This window comes from Archocentrus centrarchus, chromosome 1 (genome assembly GCF_007364275.1).
Source record: "Archocentrus centrarchus isolate MPI-CPG fArcCen1 chromosome 1, fArcCen1, whole genome shotgun sequence".
NCBI lineage: Eukaryota > Metazoa > Chordata > Actinopteri > Cichliformes > Cichlidae > Archocentrus > Archocentrus centrarchus.
Genome location: NC_044346.1, coordinates 31708727 through 31728217, shown reverse-complemented (window position 1 = coordinate 31728217; position 19491 = coordinate 31708727). Strand labels below are relative to the sequence as shown.

The window sequence follows — 19491 nt, the reverse complement described above, 5'->3', positions numbered from 1 at the left end:
CAGGTTTGACCATGTCAGTGTGTGTGCAGCGCCGACGACAAAAGTTCATTTCCCAGGTCATTAGGCCCGCCTGTTTGAAACAAGCCTGTTGCAATACTTTAATAATGTAGGATCCAGCAAATTAGCCACTACAGAAACACTGCTAAAAAAATGTTGCTCCGCGGAGTAAAACAAATCACCTAAAGTCACTAGACTGAAGTTAAAAATGGCTTTAGTGCCACTCTTATGCCTTTGTTGCCACACAGTTATCTGTTAAAGTTGTTTGAAAGGCAAATGCGGTGGTTAATTAGCTCAAGAAATCTTGTGTGCATCCAGCCTGAGGGCAAAGCAGAGAATGAATGAGGCTGTTCTGAGCGAGCCAGCCGTCTGTAAGCTCTTATGTAAGGCAGAAACTGCATCCTGTTTCTCTCGGCTACATTATTGATGTAGGTTTCTGTTACCGTGCTAAGTGTGTTTGTGTGCATACGTGCACGGGAACATGTACACCTGTAAGTCACTATCTCTCGGATACCTCTGGATAGTCTCACCTCTGCTGATCTGCAGAAAGGGTGGTCTCCTCCAGCTGAGGTCTTGTCAGTCTCCCTCCTCCCCTTTCCACCTCTCCACATGCTCTCTTGTTCTTTCTTCACCTCCTTTCGTCTTCTGTATTAATGTAAGTCCCCTTGCACCACCTCCCCCTCCTTCTCTTTCTCTCTCAGGCCTTCATTTCTCACTAACAGATGTTCTCTGAACCATGTGGGAGGGCATTCCTCCACTCCGCTATGAAAGCAAAGAAAAAAGAGGACTTACTTGAAGCAAAGCAAAAAAAATCAAACGAGGACGAAGGCAACAGAGCTCCCTAACTCAGCAGTCTCTAAAGTAATGCCTGTGTGTCCTGCTTTTCCCCCTGCAGAGAAGGTGTCAAGTTAAAGATCAGAGTGCTTTTGCCTTTTTATAACACGCTGCTCCTAGTGTTACACAATATTTGAAAGGTCACACAAGTGCACACGCAGACACGCAAACATCGCATGACTGAGCAGCCAAGATGACTGGAAGTCATATGGAAAACACATACGCGCAAACAAATACAGCAAGCGTGAGTTAGAGGGATAGAGGACTGCTTATGCCTGACTCACTGATCTCACAGGTTCTTTAAAAATTCAAACTTGCCAAAAGAGCACCGTGGGAGTCTTCCTGCAGGTCAACAGTGAGGAAAAGATGAGAAGTACAGGACAGATGAGGCATGAAAGTAAAACAGGAGCTCTTTTTCCCTCCTGTTTTTACTCTTCTTCTTCCTCCCACCAAGAATGAGAGCAAAGTCTGGCACTTAAAAGATGTTAGTGAGTGAATTTTATATTTCCTATTTAAAAAAAAAAAAAAAGGATAAGAAAGAGGGCTGTGTGTGGAGAGTGGGTTAAATGTGGGTGTTTGTACATGTGGGGCCATATACTGGCAGGGTGGCTGTGCGCTGGATGCTGCTGTAAGGTGACCCACTTACACAGAACTGCCTCTCATGACACACACATTCACACACACTTGCCTCTGCGCACTCCTGAACACACTCACACTGGAGACTGGAGGATGCTTTGGCCCCATTTCAGGCAGTAATGTGTTTCAAGAGTTGTGGAAGATGAGGTGGGAGGTCGTCTGTGTGTGGCAGCTGAAGAGACCTGAAGCAACAGAACAGAAGAAGACAGGGGATTAAACTGTGTAAAGCAACAAAAAGAGTGGGAAACAGACGACAAACTGATCGGACTGTACGGTAGACAGGATGTGCAGAATAAGTACAAATCAGGCAGACTTGTGGATCAAAATACATGAACAGGGTATATGTGGTACCTTGTTAAAGTGTGTACCAGAGAGCATATTTTTCCTCCCTACTAATCTAGTGCAGCCATTGACTCCGCCATGACATTCAGCAGAAAGGTCAGCTCCTTCCCGGAATGCACAAGATAACAGGACAGACATATCCACAGTTCTCTGCAGGAAAAAAAGGAAAAAAAGACAAGTTAATACAAGATAGCACAAACAGAAAGGTGAACAACCTTGACATTTATTATGCTAATGTGTGTGGCTATTTAAATGGCTTTAACTGTAGGTGGCTGGTATGGAGTCGGAAATGAACTGATTCACAATTTCAGACGGCTCATAGAAAACAAAAGGATGAGTGGAACTTAATAGCAGGTGTACAATATCACCATCTAGTGGTAAAAATAAGTGACAGCACTGGAATATTTCCACCTCCATGCCTCAAAAATAAGAACACGAGAGAATTCAGCTGATAATACATTTAAACAGTCAGGATCTACAGAGGATCAGTCATATAAAAGTGTAAAACTAAGTCTGTAAAACTGATCTGTCTGACTTTGATCATGGTGGAAATCATGTAGCTGATTTCGCTTAAATTATGTTTTATTGATTTAGCATCAGTTCACCAGCAAAAGTAATCTCAAGGTGCTTTTTATTGTAAGAAAAGACCAGAGGGAGAATCCCAATTATCAGACAATACTCTATGAGCAATCACTTGGCAATAGTGGGGAGAAAGCACTCCTTTTTTAACAGGAAGACTTCCAGCAGAACCGGGTCGTATCCATATGCAACTGGTTGTAAACTGACTGGAAAGAGACGAGACAAAAAAACAAAACAAAACATAGCACAGAAGGAGTGACCACAAACAATAAACACACTGGGGAGTGAAAAGAGGGAAGAGGAGAAGAAATTCTTAGTACATCACGGGAAGTCCTCCAGCACCTTAAGTCTATGACAGTATAACTAACTATAAGCTTTATCAAAAAAAAAAAAATAATTTAAGCATCATTTTAAAGGTAGTCAGGTGTGTCAGAATCAGAGAGATCAAGAAATTACTTAATAAACTATTATAAAACAAAGGGGGGTCAAATATCCAACTCCAGTAGGCCAGAGTTCACATGCAGGAGAAGACTCATGCAAACCTAATCTTCTTCACTTACATATTTCACATGACCAGACATTATAACTGCTATTAACCACCCTCACTTACTTAGGGTGCAAACAGGAAGTGACAGAAATTATGCCAGTTGGTCAATCAAGACAAAACAAACTCTCCAGCTCCCACAGAAATGATTGAGTGATGATTGGATCAACTCCATAATCAAATAGAAACAAATGTAATGGTAAATAGAAAGGGAAACAAGGGGAAATACATGGTTGATGTACTGAATATTCAAATGTAATCAACCACAGCTGAAAATACTGATTTGGGCAGTTGTATTTATTACTCAAATGTTTAATAATGATTTCTCATATGTGCCTTAACACAGTGTGGAGCTGCACAAGATGAAGAGGAAAGAAACAAAACAAAGCATCAATCACATCATGCTGAAAGTTATGTGAACACAAGCGATAAATGCAATCAATCAAACTGCGTTTGCTCCTTGTATGAGGGTTTCTGAAGACTGGACTGGAAAAATTGGACCTCAGAAGGTCCCACTTCAAGTTAAATAAGCTAGTAAAACTGTTGTTAAACCCTAATGGAAAAGTATGGCAAGGCGAAGGTGAACCAGGAGGTTACCAGCAGCACTTCAAGGACTGACTATTAATGTAGCATATTATTGTGTGTAACATGTTATGAATCTGCTGATGCTGAACATTTGCACTGATATTTTCACCACACTCTCAGCAATTATAACACAAGAGCTAATGAAGCACTAAAAGATAACTCCCACTTACACCATTAGCGGTCTCACCAGCAAAGCTTCATGCCATAAAACAGATCCAAACAAATGTCAGGCAGGATCTGAGCGTTTTTGCCTTTGTTTTGCTAAAATGCTACTTCATAGATTATATATGTGTGTGGTGTGTGTGTGTCCTTCTCTGTGCCCAGGGATATCTCACTCCTGAACCAGCAGAGAGAAAGAAGACCAGCCAGGCCAGACTATAGAGACTGTGAGGGTAGGGCTTCTTGCAGCAGTGGTAGCGTAGCTCATTAAATCTTAATAGCACACCTCGGGGACAAATTAAGAGGAAGAAGGATATCAGTTAAGGAGTCAGAAATGCTGAACTGTGTTTTCACTTCTGCTTGAATTAATTGTTTTTTTCTCTCTATTTTCTGTAAGGAATGTAAAATAAGCCACTAAAGCACAGCTGTGGATACAGAGTGTTAAAGAGTGTGATTCAATAGAGAGAAATAAAATCTGTTCATGACTATCAAACAAATCTAAATGGCAAATGATAGATAGATAGATAGATAGATAGATAGATAGATAGATAGATAGATAGATAGATAGATAGATAGATAGATAGATAGATAGATAGATAGATAGATAGATAGATAGATAGATAGATAGATAGATAGATACTGATTTGGATCAGTTATCCTTTTATTGATGGAACAATGATGTACCAAAAAATGCCAGAAAACCATTCCTGTCAGCGGCAGTGACGTGCAGTCAGGGGAGGCAGGTGAGGCACGGCCTCACCTGTCATCGTGGAAATATAAAATTAAAAAATAAATTAAATGGTTATATTCATTCAGTGATTTGTATTTTAAAGTTCTTTTCCATTTAACTACACCATTTTTAGATTAGTTTTTTCAAAATCGCTGAATTTTCGCATTTGCCGGTCAAATACTAAGAGACGAACGGTGAGGCACCAGCCCGGCGAGCCGCACCACGGATTGCGCAATCCGTGGTGCGGCTCAGTATAGTCATTGCCAATGACTACTAACTGTGCTGGCATGCTATGCAGTGAGACCGGATTACTTTCCGGTCTCACTGCACTTTTACTATATGAACTAAATTTCCATATTTTAGCTGGTGTATATAATGCACAGTTTATTTTTGTTTTTTTCATTAACAACTGTATGTGTGTGTAATGCATTCTTGTGTTGAGCGATCATGAAACTGCTGCGAAGAGACACTAGGTGAGGCACGCAGTTCTCGTGCCTCATGGTAGGGGGCGCTGGTGATCCCAGGGACTCTACGACTCCTCGGCGGCAAGCTACCATAAACAGTTAGCAAGGCCAGTTAGTTTTTCCTGTTGCTTGGCCTTATGTTCAACATGGAAGATTACATAACTCAACTGAAAGAATTTTCTAAACTGGACTTTCAATCGAAGCAGAAGATAATAATTAAAGGAAGACCAACACCGGAGCTAAAAGGTTTGCTTCAGACTATGTTAATGTTAAACAAAACAACTGTTGCCAATCAAATGGTGAATAAGCTATATGTTTGTAAATCTGATGTGATGACGTCAGTGCCTCACCAGTCACGACCCTCACCGCACGTCACTGGTCAGCGGCTATCCAGTTTTATAACTCCTCCTTATGACGCCTTGCTTATTTTACATGTAATATCTTGTCTGTAATGTGCATAGTATTGTTTTAACTTTGGAATAATTAATTTGATTTAAACATTGCATTACGAGTGCCTTCGTTTTATTTTTATGTATTTTTTTATATGTTCATATTTATATGTTAAGTGAGCGTCTGTGTCCCCCGGGATTAATGTTCCGATTCACTAAATAAAAGATATAAACCTGTAACAAGAATCGACTTTTAACTAGAAATTTTTACTTATACCGTTAATAAGATGACATGAAAGCAATCTTAAAATATTTTTGAGTGTTTCTGAACATAATCCTGTTTAAAAAAAATATATATATATTTTAATAAGCTGTGCTTTATTTTATCTTTCATTCACCTAATTCAAAATAGCTTCTTTTTATTCGTCCCTAATTTGTCTGTATCTGCAGGTAACCAAAACTATTTTTTTTAACTAAAACTAACTCATAATGAGAAACGTGAAGAGCACATAGCTGACACTGGATCTGATTTCTACCCGCGTCCTCGCGCTAATTAATGGAGTTGGTGCTTACAATCTGATCTCAGAACAGTGCTTTTCGCGCGCTTCCAGCCGGGGACCACGTGTCTCCCTCTGGCCTGCCAGCGGACCATGTGGAGAGTCAAGATGGCGGCGCGGTGGAGGGGGAAAGACGGGGAATTAAATACCGGCATCAGCGACCTTATGGCCAGCAACACCCTCAATGAGGTACCGGTTTCCTCACTTTAGCCTATCGGTCATAAAATGAACCGCGTGGTGGCGGGTTTCGGCGCTTAAGTCGGGCGTGTTTCCCCGGCGCTCGAGGCCACATGCGGGAATAACGACACGTGGCTGAAAAGAGCTCGTAGTACTATTCAGGTAGTGACCGGGGAGCTGGTTTATCAGCCTAACATTTGGACAGGCTGGATGCGGAAACAGCTGAATGCCAAGTTAGCTAATGTGGCTGCTCGTGTTAAGCTCGATGCTAATTTTTTTAGACGTTAAAACGGAGGAAAGCCGGTGAGTTCCTGCTCAGGTACAAGATGTTCAGATAAGGCAGCGCCCTCCATAGCATACTACCCTGCTTTATTTTCCTCAACTATCCCCCAACTATTCTTTGCTTGGCTACCTGAAGCCTGATTTTAACATATTTCCAGGCGCAGAAATGAACTGCTGACCTGCCAGATAAACGTCTGGTTAGAGGAGTGCAGGAAATGAGAGCTCCTTCACTTCCCAGAGGTGCTGTACAGATGTTACACCCGCCTCTAGGGCCTGAGCCTGCTTCCTACTCATTTAACACCACTTGACCTTAAAAGCTGAGGTTTCACTTTACTGTCATTTTCGTTAAAATAAACCCTCTGCCGTCTGACTGAGTGCCTGCTGCACTTTTTGTTCATCTGTAGTTTATGAGTTAAGCCACGCACACAGTTTTTATTTTTTTTAATAGCACTTCCACATAATCACAGCAGTTAGAGCATTAAATAGTTGCAGTGGTCTTTTACACACAGGTCTCTAAAATAGCCAAAATTAATACAGAAGAGCACACGGTGCTTAAAATGAAACACTAAAGTCACCACTGTGCACCACTGTTTCCCAGTGAGTTATAAGTGTGTTTTACAGGTTCATATCTTTAAAAAAAAAAAAAAAAAAAAAAATATATATATATATATATATATATATATATATAATATATATATATATATATATATATATATATATATATATATATATATTTTTATATATATATAGGATTTTGCTCAGGAGTCATGCTTCCTGATCTTTGAGTCACACCCAGAGGAATGAGTGTTTTTTTGTTTTAAAGCAGGGAGGTATAAATACACTAATCTGTGTGCATTCAAACAAGTGTAACATGTGAATTTCAGTGATTGTAGTGATTTTCTTTCTGCCTGCAGTCGGTTCTGAGCAGAGCAGCTGTGGAAGGTGTGGACATGGACACACCGTCCTGTGTGGATCACTCCATCCTGGCCATTCTTGAAGACTCCACTATTGCTCCACTGTCAGAGGTCAGCGTTAAAGCAGAGGAATATAAATTATTTCACTTACTCACACTGGCTGTGTTTATGTATTTTGATTTGGATTTCCCATTTCAGTGCAAGAACCGAGCTGAGGAAGAAAGCGAGCATCTCCTGTCTGCCCTGACTGAGATGCTGGACAGTGTGGAGGATGATGGTAGCACTCTGTCTCCTTTCGACACGCTGCCAGACACCAAGCTCCTCAGCCACACAAAGCACAGGGACAACACAGTGGTGGGTAGAAACTATATTTAGAATAAATTGTTTTATCCATAATCCATCCTTTCTAGCAATCACAGCAGAAGTAGAAGAAGTGTTTCATAATTACGGGCAATCATGAAACTGCTGATGATCAGCGTATGTGGAGTTTAGTTGTATCGTGAAAGCTTAGATAAAAAAATAAGACACGCAACTTAAACCTGGCTGAATGTGTGTGATTATGTTTGTAATGTCTCTGTTCACAGAATGATGTTTTTGTGAGTTAGCATCAGTGTGGTGGCATTTTTCTTGTTACAAAGCAAGATTAGTGGGTTAGTGAGGTATGTTGGAATTAAAGTCAGAGTTTGCAGTCTCACGACGGCAGATCTGTTTAAAAATGGCTAATCACCATGGTAACTTGTGTACGTTTTAGTTGCTGGTGCAGGAAATGTGTAACTGTTGTCGTGGATGGTTGTAATCAGCTGTGGTTGTGGGTGGATTAAATATACAGTAGTTCATTCTTTCCTTCTTATGCTCACGATCTGCACTAAAATGTTACCATGTTCGACCACTGGATATCCCATTTGCCATTGTGCTAATTAGCCGTCAGTCACCAGTTTCTTTTCTGTAAGCACTAATTGCTCAGATACCTCTTGATCTAAGTTGCCAGAGTACATGTGTGTGAATGAGAGGAACACAGGTGGAAAGGTGAAGTTGGAAGGAGTAGAGGTAGTGAAGGTAGATGAGTTTAAAATACCTGGGGTCAACCATCCAAAGCAACAAACAGCGCACAAGAGAGGTGACAAAGAGGAGGATAACAGCAAGAGTGAAAGGGAAGGTTTACAAGACGGTAGTGAGAGCTGCTCTGATGTATGGATTGGAGATGGTAGGCAGAGCTGGAGGTGGCAGAGTTGAAGATGTTCAGATTTTAATAGGGAGCGACCGGGATGGACAAGATTTGAAATAAGTGCATCAGAGGGACAGCTCAGGTTTAGCAGTTTGGAGACAATTTGAGAAGCAAGACTGAGATGGGTTGGAGGAGGAATATTAGATATGTTGACAAAAGATGTTAAATATGAGAAGAAACGGAGCGACACCACAGAGAAGGTTCATGGATGTAGTGAAGGAGGGCATGCAGACAAAAAGAGGATGCTAGAGACAGGGTGAGAGGGAGGCAAAGGGCCCACTGTGGCGACCCTAAATGCAATAACCGAAAGAAGATCTTTTAATCTAAGTGAACCATTAGCTTTTTATCAGTTGACATTTATTTTAACACAAATGCAGGCCAATGTCTTTAGTGTGTGCGTAATAAGAATCGCATATACGACACAAAGAGGCAAAGAAGAAGGGAGGAGAAATCTTTGCTCAGGAGAGCCAAGCTTTTGCTCCACCTTGATGACTACATTGTGTAAACTACACGTTATTAGCGGTGGCTGCACTGTGAGATTGGCTTTATTGACATTTTAGATGATAGAGTGCTCTCATGCTGCTCCCTGCGCTCATGATTAACCTTTTCTGCTACCAAATAAAAGATTAGATTCTTGAGTTCAAAACGTGTGTTTTCTCTCGCTTTCTTTTTTCCTTTTAGGAATCATCGTTTGCTCACAGACTTAGACCAAGATCTAAAAACACCAACTACAGCATCCACAATGAAGAGTGATGGAGAGAAAGGCCAGAAGGGCAAAACAGAGAAAAACGCTCTATCGCAGACCTTTAAACTACAAAGCCAGATTTTCATTCAAAAAATAAGGCAGATGCTGAAGTTGAGGTTTTTACCTCAACTTCTCTTGTCAGCTTGGTGAAGCTCATGCACCCCTACTGTCTGAAGCTGCATGTGGAGGAAGGGGACAAACTGAGGACACATCCTGCCATATTCTCCCAGGAAGAGGTGTTGAGGTATGAAGACCTACTGAAGAGAGTGACGAAGAGATAAATGTTGTATCTGATGATGAGGCACCTGTAAGAGAGACAAAGAAAGGAGATGAGGTAGATGGAAGTAGAGATAGTGGACAAGTCCTTAAGAGCGTGTTGCTGAATGGAAGATCTCCACCATCCAGAGGGAAGAAAAGAGTGAGCTTTGGCCCTGTTCAAGTGGCTTCATTGGATGAATCAGTGGAAAATGCATTGAATGAGAGAAGTCCAACAAGATGTCACACTAGTGAAACTGAGTCAGTTCCACTAAACAGCACAAACACACTTCAGAATCCAGCTACTGAAGCCTCAACAACGTCCTCAGATATGAATTGTAACAAGACTACTGAGGACCAGCAGCCTAAAGGTCAGGCCAAGGCCAAATCACTCAGCCTCCAACAGTACAGACAGCTGCGCCAGAGGAGACAGCCCCTGGTAGAGAAACAGGGGAACAACACTACCAAATGGCCCTCAGTTCCTGAGCCCCCTAAGGAACTGACCCCCATCCTCTGTTTGCAGAAACAAAACAGCTGCAGACCAAAGACAGCACATCACTATCCGGACCTCCGTAAACCTGACTACATGTCATCCTGTCGTGTCTCTTCAACACACAGGCTTCAGCCCTCTGAGGCCAGATCTTCCACTCACAGCAGACTAAACCGCCAGAGCACTGAATCCAAAGTCATTTCACCTACCAGTCCACTGGCAGGTGGCATTGTTCCTGAACGCAAGAAAAGTCCAGTGAAGAAGCCAACACCACTTAGCAGTGATCCCCCAAATCCTGTCCTCCTTCCCCTGCCAGTTCTTCAGATAGCATCACCATCCACTTCCAACTCCTCATCAGCATCTAAAGTGGAGTTTTCCTCCAGAGATTCGAGTCTGCAGGGTAACAGACAGCTGCAAGAAATCCATAATGAATCCTCAGCTGCAACTCTTCAGAGACAGACATTTTCCTCAGAGCTAAATCCCCAGGTGTCAGCTCTAATCAAAGATTGTAACCAAGAGAGCACTGCACTGCTTCAGGACATGAAGACAGTGTTTACTGAAATACCTCCAGATGATTCCTCTACCTCTCAGGAACAAAAAACTTCACAATGCATAAAACCACAGATTCAAAAATGCAGTCTGAGCTCACTGAAAGATTCCCAGCCCTTAGCAAGAACTCCACCGGCACTGAGTCCTGATACAAAGAGACCGATAAAATGCTCCTCCGTCACCCCACATTTCAGTCAGCCACTTCAGTCTCACATAGATGCTTCTGGATCAGCAACAGAGGTCCAAACTCACAGCATGAGTCCTCCTGAGGAACCACCACCCCCTCAATCTGGGTGCAGAGTGCAGGGAGCAACAGCCGGCTCAGGTAAACTCAAAGGAATAGTTTCACATTTTGGGAAATCTCCAAAAGTTGGTAGGTTGTCAATAAATGTAGAAGCAGCCAGTTAGCTTAGCTAACTTTAAAGACCAGAATCAGGGGAAAACAACTGGTCCGGCGTTTTTTTTAAGGAGTGATTTATGCAGTTTTATATATATATATATATATATTTTTTTTTACCATGAAACTTATTTTCTCCTTGTTTTTACAGTTGCTTCGTAGTACATATTATTTTGTGATCAGCAGAATGTGTCAGTAGTGCACCTATAAGCTCTCTGGAAACAAAAACGGCACAATAACATGTTGCAATCTACCAGGTAAAACTTGTGTGGTGTGATGAAATGCTGCTCCTCAGACAGAAGCAGCATGCAAAGTCACTCACCGTCCAAAAAAAGATAAGGCTGTGACTTGTGATAAACTAAGCATGCAACAAGATTCACTTGCTACCGTAGTGTCTTCTCATATAACTTATTCACAAGAAAGCACGTGCAACCTGCGCCTACATTTGTGTTAGTAATATTCTGACTTAAATGTAATAATGGTAAGTGGGAAGTAAAGAATAGCATCTCCCAAAGCAGTCTTTTCATGTGCTTCTTCTTTTCTTCATCAGGAATTGAAGCGTCTGATCTGACCAGCTTGCTGGAACAGTTTGAGGAAACACAAGGTGAATTTGGTCAGATTACTAGCAGCAGTGTATTAACGGACGCTGACGTCCAGTCTCGTGTAACCTCTTTATTTTTTTTCCTCTTCCAGCTAAAGAAGAGGGAGTTTGTGAGAACGAGCCCGCTCTTGTTCGTGCTGCTTCATTACCGTTGATGCCCTCTGTGGGACCACTTGAATCTTTAAGCACTTCAGAAACTCAGAAGCTCCAAACATTGGAGGGTATGGATGTCCCTGAGCCCCTCAGCACTGAAATAATCCTGAGCACTCAGCAGCCTGCAAGACGGAAAAATCCTCTATCCAAGGTCATTCAGATAATTGACCCCCGTCCTCTGCCGTCCAGGAAGACTCACACAACTCCGTCAGAGTCACGTGCAACTCGTGCTTCTCCTCACATGTATGCACACATATCCTCCGATCATGATTACTGTGGTTCTGTAGATCATTCTCCTGCTAATGCTTTTCAGCGTAGCAGAGCTAAGCCCTCTTTACTCAAGGATGCTTCTCAAACCACAAATGACCAGCACATGATGACCCAGGACTTAAATGCTGCAGGTGAAGAGAAAACCCAGATCACAACTGTGCTTCTGCATCACTCAGAGCAACCCAGGACCAGATCAGAGATAGACAAAGCTCTGCAGTTTGCAAATTGTGCTACCACAGAAGATAATAGGACAAGTGGAAACAAGACAGCTCCATGCACCTTCCCAACGCCTCCACCCAGCCCCCCTGTCAGAGGCAGAGAGAAGAGGAGATACAGGAGAAGATCACCACGGTCTGACTCAAGCTCCGGCTCCCGGTCCTCATCCTCTTCTTCCTCCTCCAGCTCTGCATCTCGCTCTCCAAAAAGACTAAGGTACTCATTATTCACATTCAGTCTGAGTTTTTACTTTTTGTGGCTATTTTTTTTTTTTCCTTCAATTTGTCGATCTCGTAGGCTCCATCACAAGCGTTCGGAGAGCAGCTCGTGTTCATCATCCCCCTCTTGCTCCGTGTCCCGCTCCCCTCCTCGGCGCTACAGGTCAAGGCGCTACACGTCAAGATCCAGCAGGTCAAGATCCAGATCTTGGTCCACATCCCGGTCCAGGTCACCATCCCCACAAATATGCTGTAGGCGGTGGAGAGACTTTTGTAGGTCAGTCAGTGTGGTTGATAAGCTGTATTAAATGCGCCGTGTGGTACAATGAAAATTAAATGTAGGTGTTTAAATGTCACGCACAGCGAGCTCAGTAACAAGATAAACAGTGTTCTGTTGTTCATCATGATTGCGATACTGCTCCCACTGAGCGTGTCACAAGAAAACGCACTTTGACTTTGATAATGTCACTTTTGCCACTCAAAAAAAACTAAACAAAACAGTTCAGTGTGCATATATTTACTGGAAGCTTTTCCACTGCTTTTCACAACCAGGCCATCAGTTTGCAGACAGCAGTATGTCCATCAATACTCTGCTGCTGGTTGGCTGTGTAACCATCCTCTTGTGGGTTTAGATTCAATACAGAGTCACTGACATCATGCCATGTGACCCAAGTTGCCTGTTTTAATTGGCTGCACACTGTTTTATTAATGTCAAGGCCCACCTCGTTTCCAAAGAGGACTAGTCCTAAATTTTTGACACAGGCAACAGTCGCTGTTGTAGTTTTTAATTTGCCCCAGATTTTACGTGGCAGCTGACTCATTCAGCGGGAACAGGCCTCAAGAGCAAAATCTCAGTCTCCATTTTCTCCATCTATGCAGCAGCAGAGAGTCCAGGAAGCTCAGGAGAGAGCACGACATGAGGATTCAGAAACTGAAAGCCATAGTGAGTAAAAATCATCTGAAGTGTTGCCTTTTTTTTTTTTCTCTCTTACCCCAGTGGGCAGTAATGTCACATTTAATTCTTTCCCACAGGATGAACGGCGGGTGGTGTATGTCGGCCGTATCCGCAGGTCCATGACTCACGACGAACTGAGAGAACGCTTCTCTCAGTTTGGAGAAGTGGAGTGTGTGTCACTTCACTTCAGGGATAGAGGGTAAGCATGCACCATTATGTTTTAAAATGCTTTTATAGATTTTATGATGAAATGGCATTTGGATTACTGTGTTTATCAGCGTTTAATCCACCAACTTTGGTTCCTCTAGTGACCACTATGGCTTTGTTACATTCTACAATATGGAAGATGCTTTTGCAGCCATCGATAATGGTGGAAAACTACGGCAGCCCGATGAGCTGCCGTTTGACATCTGCTTCGGTGGAAGAAGGCAGTTTTGTAGTTCAGACTACACAGATCTCGGTAGGTCACACCAACAGTGAACACCAGGGTCTGCCTGGGTCAGATAGTTTGTCATCAGTGAGTTCTCTGTGTGTTTGTGTATCTTTCAAATTGTTATGACTGTACAAACTTCTTCACACTATAAAGCCGCTAGCAGCACGTGCAGGTCTACAAAGTAATATGATAACATTTACTCATCTGTGGCGTTTGCAAGGGAATAAAATCCCAGCCTTGGAATAGCTGTGTGAAAATGGACAGGCTAAAACACACTTGGTTGGCGCTTTACCAGAATTAAAAAAAAAAAAAAAAAATTGAATGAAATCAAATGGAGCCAAACAACCAAAACATTTAATTGCAGTGTAAAAATCGGGCATTGTAACTAAAACCAGTGTCCATAAAAAACTGTTTATTCAAATTAAGGAAACAAAGAAATAAACTAACCATGGGGTGTGTAGTCAGTGGTGTGAGTGCACCAGTCAAGAGATGGTGTATGCAATGTTGTTTAGTGTCAAAAATAAATAAAAAATAAACCAAGGAGCAACCAAAATCTAAAAAGTTGATTTGGGGAGGAGAGCCACTCGGCACCTAAGCTCTAAGCTTCTGTAGAGCACCAGCACACTGGGCCCAAGTGTTGCTGATTGGAAACAAGCCACACCTCCTTTCCAATGCCCGCAGATGAGAACTGCCACACAGACTGGCTGAAAGGAAGGCAGGGTGGAGGGTGTCATCACACAACCTCCACAGACAGATGAAGCACTTGGATACTTGTCACCCTCTGGTCAAGAGTCACAGTGCGACAGTGACGACATAAACTGAAAATTTGAAGCTTCACAAAGTAGCATTTGTTGTACTCTGTCACTGTGCGTGACACGGGTGCCCTCCTCAGCTTATTGAAGATGACAGTGAACGTGTGCATGTCCCTCTCTTTCTCAGATGCAAACAGAGACGCAGAAGCGTCTCCTTCCAGGACCAGGTTTGAGGACCTCGACTTTGATTCGTTGCTGAAGCAGGCCCAGAGAGGATCAAAGAGGTAGCAGAGCAGAGTGGACGAACAGCAGCACAAATCTGGAGCTGCAAAAGGAACATTTTCACAAACCTCAGAGCATCGTGCTCATACTGGCATGGGAAACTTTTTATGAATTTTATTATTTTGCTATAATGTATACGCATGCAGGTTTTGATGTGTACAGTTTATATGTATGGAAAACATAGAGTACGGTTTATATGTACAAATATGTAGCATTTGTATGCTTGCAGTTTCATGTATAAAACTGATAATGTAGCACTTGATGTGAAGACAAGGTTTTTATTGCATTCCAGAGCACTGATAAAGTTTTCTGTATTAAAATAAAAGCAATTTATTGTTTTTCCCATTTAATTGGTTTTATTTTAGTTATTAGATGTATGAAAATACACCTTTATTTCTGGTGGGGAGCTTATGCTGTTGGTTTGGCTTGTGTGTTTCTTTGATGTGGCTTGGCCTAATGTAGAAGGGATTTGCTTTTTGAGTAGATCCACATTTGAATCTACTCTATGTCGGTGGAGTAGATTGGACATTTAGAATCATATTTTCACAAATATTAAAACTAAATAAAAGATTGGTAGACATGTTGATGTTGAACCAGATCCAGATATCTGTGGAAGGCAGAGGTTTGTACCACTCCTTTACATTGGTGAGCTTTGGATAAAGGGTGTGATATATTGTTCTTTACTTCTCTCAGTAGAATAAACTATGTTTATGGCTGTAACCAGACTGCATTACCTCACAGTTTAATCTGCTTTATTCTGGCTGCCATGTTCTTTCAGGGGAGTCTCCTAATGGTCCACAATTAAAATTATAGCTTGTTGAATTTTCAACCAATTTTATGAAGTTTGATATTTCTGAGAATTTCATGATTTCTCATGGATCCCTGCACTGCCACCACATTAAGAAACATATAGACTGCACCCCTAGTTGATAAAATGTAAGGCTGTCTTAAATTGCTGGCATATCAATTCAAAGATTATGATGAAAAAATGTAAAAAAAATCATGCCATCATGTAACGTTTTTAAATTCAACTTCAGGACATTAGCACAGAGTTGGGATGTTTCAGATTATCAAGGTTGCTATAGTTCAAACCAAACTGAAACCTAGGTGTGAAAAATGTATTTAAGTTAAAAAAAAAAAAACCTTTAGTAACTAAGAAATAATATTGTGTAGTTACATAACAAAACAAAGAAAATGTCGTTAGGACGTCACTACAACAATCATAGAAAGCCCCGGTGCACTATTGAGTCTTAACATATATAAGATTGATTCAGCTGTCATCCCAAGGTGTTTGAACTGTAATAGTATATCTGTTCAACCAGCTTAAGATAATATTAATATTTAGGATCAGATTTAGCAGCGGGCTACGCCAGCGCAAAACCCTGTTTTGGCTTCAGAAAGCTCCTGCCAAAGAGGAACGCCAGCGGGGCGCATTAGCCTGATGACGGGAGTGGAAAGTTTTTTTGGAGGTGGTCCTAACAGTGCGCTAATTTATATACAAAGTCAGTTAATTTCAATAAATACCTGCCAGGAGGTGCGCAAATTAGTAGCTCAGAAACGAGTACACCCGATGAGGGAGTGTGCTACAAGGCCACCGGATCAATGCTTTTATGTTTATGCCAAATTCTGACCCGAACACAGGCCCGGATTAAGGTGGGTCTGGGCCCCGGGGCAAGGAGATTGCAAGGGCACCCCCCTCCCCCTCCGAGCCCATACCAACCCCCCCCCCCCCAACACACACTCCCCTACAAAAGTCTCTTTCTGCTCTTCCTTCGTGCAAAATCATCTACCAACTCGTCCGGTGACGTCACCTCCAGAAATGGCAGCTTAGGCTAGTTGCTCCTCCAAAAAATCCTAAACCGACCCCCATAACTTGCCAAATATAACAAAACATGAGTAAAATGGAAGCGGCAAGGGGGTCCCGAATGGGGAAAAGGGACGGAAATAAGAAAACTACGAACGAAGAGCTCGCACAAGAAAGAAAGACGGCAAGTGGCGCACCAATACAGCAATACCACGATGAAACTAATGCTAACGCTAACCCGCTCCCCACTGAGGCGGTCGGCCTAGCGCAAATTCTGGGGGAGATACAAGAGTTTCGAAAAGACACAAAACAACAACTAAACGACATTAAAACAGAGCTCACCAATGTACACCAAAAAATAAAGGAATCAGAAGAGCGAATTGAAGCTCTGGAAGAGCGTACACAAAACACGGAGCAAATAATGAGCAAAATGATCGAACTAATAAACCAACAACAAGAAAAGCTGCTCGACCAAGAAGGAAGATCGCGAAGAGAAAACATCCGAATATATAATGTGCCGGAGGGAGTTGAGGGTCCATCTGTGAGGGACTTTGTGGAAAAACTACTGAAAGACACTTTGGAGATCGACCCACAAATGGAGTTGGACATTGAGAGGGCACACCGAGCACTGGCTCCTCGACCCGCTGGCACGAAACAACAAACCACGATCAATTGTTGTTAAATTTCTCCGCAGCAGAGATAAGGAAGAGATATTACGCAAAGCCTGGGGGAAGAAAGGAGTGCTTTTGCACGGGAAACCGATATATTTTGACCATGACTACTCTCCCACAGTGCTGCAGAAACGCAAAGAATACTCCGAAGCAAAACGGATCTTGAAGGAGAGAAAGATACGCTTTCAGACACCATTCCCCACTAAACTGCGAGTGTTCTACGAGGGTGATACACAACTTTATCAGTCAGCGGCGGAGGCTACGAAGGACATGAAGGAACGTGGTTTGCCTGTCTCCCTGATCAAGCCTAAGGAAAGTTTGGTCGAGCAACTCTCCTACACTGCCTGGAAGAAGATAGGTTTGAAACAGCAAACACCCAAAGAGGGAAGAGAGATGAACATCAGGGAGAGACTCCGTGAGTTCAGAAGAGATACCAGTTCCCCTCCAGAAGAACTCTAAGTAGCAATAATAAATATTGGTAAGCCAAATATGCCATGAGTAATCAAAACAATATAAGTCTAAGATAGGATTTTTTTTCTCTTTATTTCTAATTAGTTTGATTACTGTATATTAAAGGACATTATTCTTGTGACATTCGATACATCACTTATCCCCAACCTACACCAAAGATGCTAAGGAGGAATGCACACAGAAATAATGGACAAAAACTACCTTAGCGAAGTTCAATTCAATTCAATTCAATTTTATTTATATAGCGCCAAATCACAACAAACTGTCGCCTCAAGGCGCTTTGTATTGTGGGTAAAGACCCTACAATAATACAGAAAAAACCCAACAGTCAAAACGACCCCCTATGAGCAAGCACTTGGCGACAGTGGAAAGGAAAAACTCCCTTTTAACAGGAAGAAACCTCCAGCAGAACCAGGCTCAGGGAGGGGCAGTCATCTGCCGCGACCGGTTGGGCTGAGGGGAGAGAAAGACATGCTGTGGAAGAGAGCCAGAGATTAATATCAATTAATGATTAAATGCAGAGTGGAGTATAAACAACGTAAATAAGGTGAATGAGAAACAGTGCATTATGTGAACCCCCCAGCAGACTAGGCCTATAGCAGCATAACTAAGGGATGGTTCAGGGTCACCTGATCCAGCCCTAACTATAAGCTTTATCATAAAGGAAAGTTTTAAGCCTAATCTTAAAAATAGAGAGGGTGTCTGTCTCCCGAATCCAAGCTGGAAGCTGGTTCCACAGAAGAGGCGCCTGAAAGCTGAAGGCTCTGCCTCCCATTCTACTCTTAAGTATCCGAGGAACCACAAGTAAGCCAGCAGTCTGAGAGCGAAGTGCTCTGTTGGGGTGATATGGTACTATGAGGTCTTTGAGATAAGATGGTGCCTGATTATTCAAGACCTTGTATGTGAGGAGAAGAATTTTAAATTCTATTCTAGATTTAACAGGGAGCCAATGAAGAGAAGCCAATATGGGAGAAATATGCTCTCTCTTTCTAGTCCCTGTCAGGACTCTAGCTGCAGCATTTTGGATCAGCTGAAGGCTTTTCAGGAAGCTTTTAGGACAGCCTGATAATAATGAATTACAATAATCCAGCCTAGAAGTAATAAATGCATGAATGAGCTTTTCAGCATCACTCTGAGAAAGGATGTTTCTAATTTTAGAAATATTGCGCAAATGCAAAAAAGCGGTCCTACATATTTGTTTAATATGTGCATTGAAGGACATATCCTGGTCAAAAATGACTCCAAGATTTCTCACAGTGTTACTGGAGGCCAAAGTAATGCCATCCATAGTAAGTATCTGGTTAGACACCATGTTTCTAAGATTTGTGGGGCCGAGAACAAGAATTTCAGTTTTATCTGAATTTAGAAGCAGGAAATTAGAGGTCATCCAGGCCTTAATGTCTTTAAGACATTCCTGCAGTTTAACTAATTGATGTGTGTCATCTGGCTTCATTGATAGGTAAAGCTGAGTATCATCTGCATAACAATGAAAATTGATGCAGTGCTTTCTAATAATACTGCCTAAGGGAAGCATGTATAATGTAAATAAAATTGGTCCTAGCACAGAACCCTGTGGAACTCCATAATTAACCTTAGTGTGTGAAGAAGACTCCCCATTTACATGAACAAATTGGAGTCTATGAGATAAATATGATTCAAACCACTGCAGTGCAGTACCTTTAATACCTATAGTATGCTCTAATCTCTGTAATAGAATGTTATGGTCAACAGTATCAAAAGCTGCACTGAGGTCCAACAGGACAAGAACAGAGATGAGTCCACTGTCAGAGGCTCTAAGAAGATCATTTGTAACCT

General features: G+C 42.1%; 1 protein-coding gene across 7 annotated transcripts; it reads left to right on the top strand.

The window, feature by feature from the left end:
• Positions 1 to 5878: 5878 nt before the first annotated feature.
• On the top strand, positions 5879 to 15428 carry LOC115773174 (peroxisome proliferator-activated receptor gamma coactivator-related protein 1). 7 transcript variants are annotated; one of them, XM_030721702.1, is made up of 12 exons: positions 5879 to 6005; positions 7190 to 7300; positions 7388 to 7543; positions 9096 to 10778; positions 11401 to 11454; positions 11544 to 11571; positions 11608 to 12306; positions 12388 to 12585; positions 13188 to 13251; positions 13341 to 13462; positions 13572 to 13723; positions 14636 to 15428. In XM_030721702.1, exons 4-12 carry the CDS (start codon positions 9746 to 9748, stop codon positions 14734 to 14736), a joined length of 2451 nt encoding a protein of 816 aa, XP_030577562.1. In that variant the 5' UTR covers positions 5879 to 6005; positions 7190 to 7300; positions 7388 to 7543; positions 9096 to 9745; the 3' UTR covers positions 14737 to 15428. The 7 variants fall into 7 exon arrangements, with proteins under 7 accessions (XP_030577562.1, XP_030579594.1, XP_030578294.1 ...); XM_030723734.1 differs by having other exon boundaries at positions 11544 to 11847; positions 11923 to 11972; positions 12399 to 12585; positions 14636 to 15427; XM_030722434.1 differs by having other exon boundaries at positions 11544 to 11847; positions 11923 to 12306; positions 14636 to 15426.
• The last annotated feature ends 4063 nt before the right edge of the window (positions 15429 to 19491 follow it).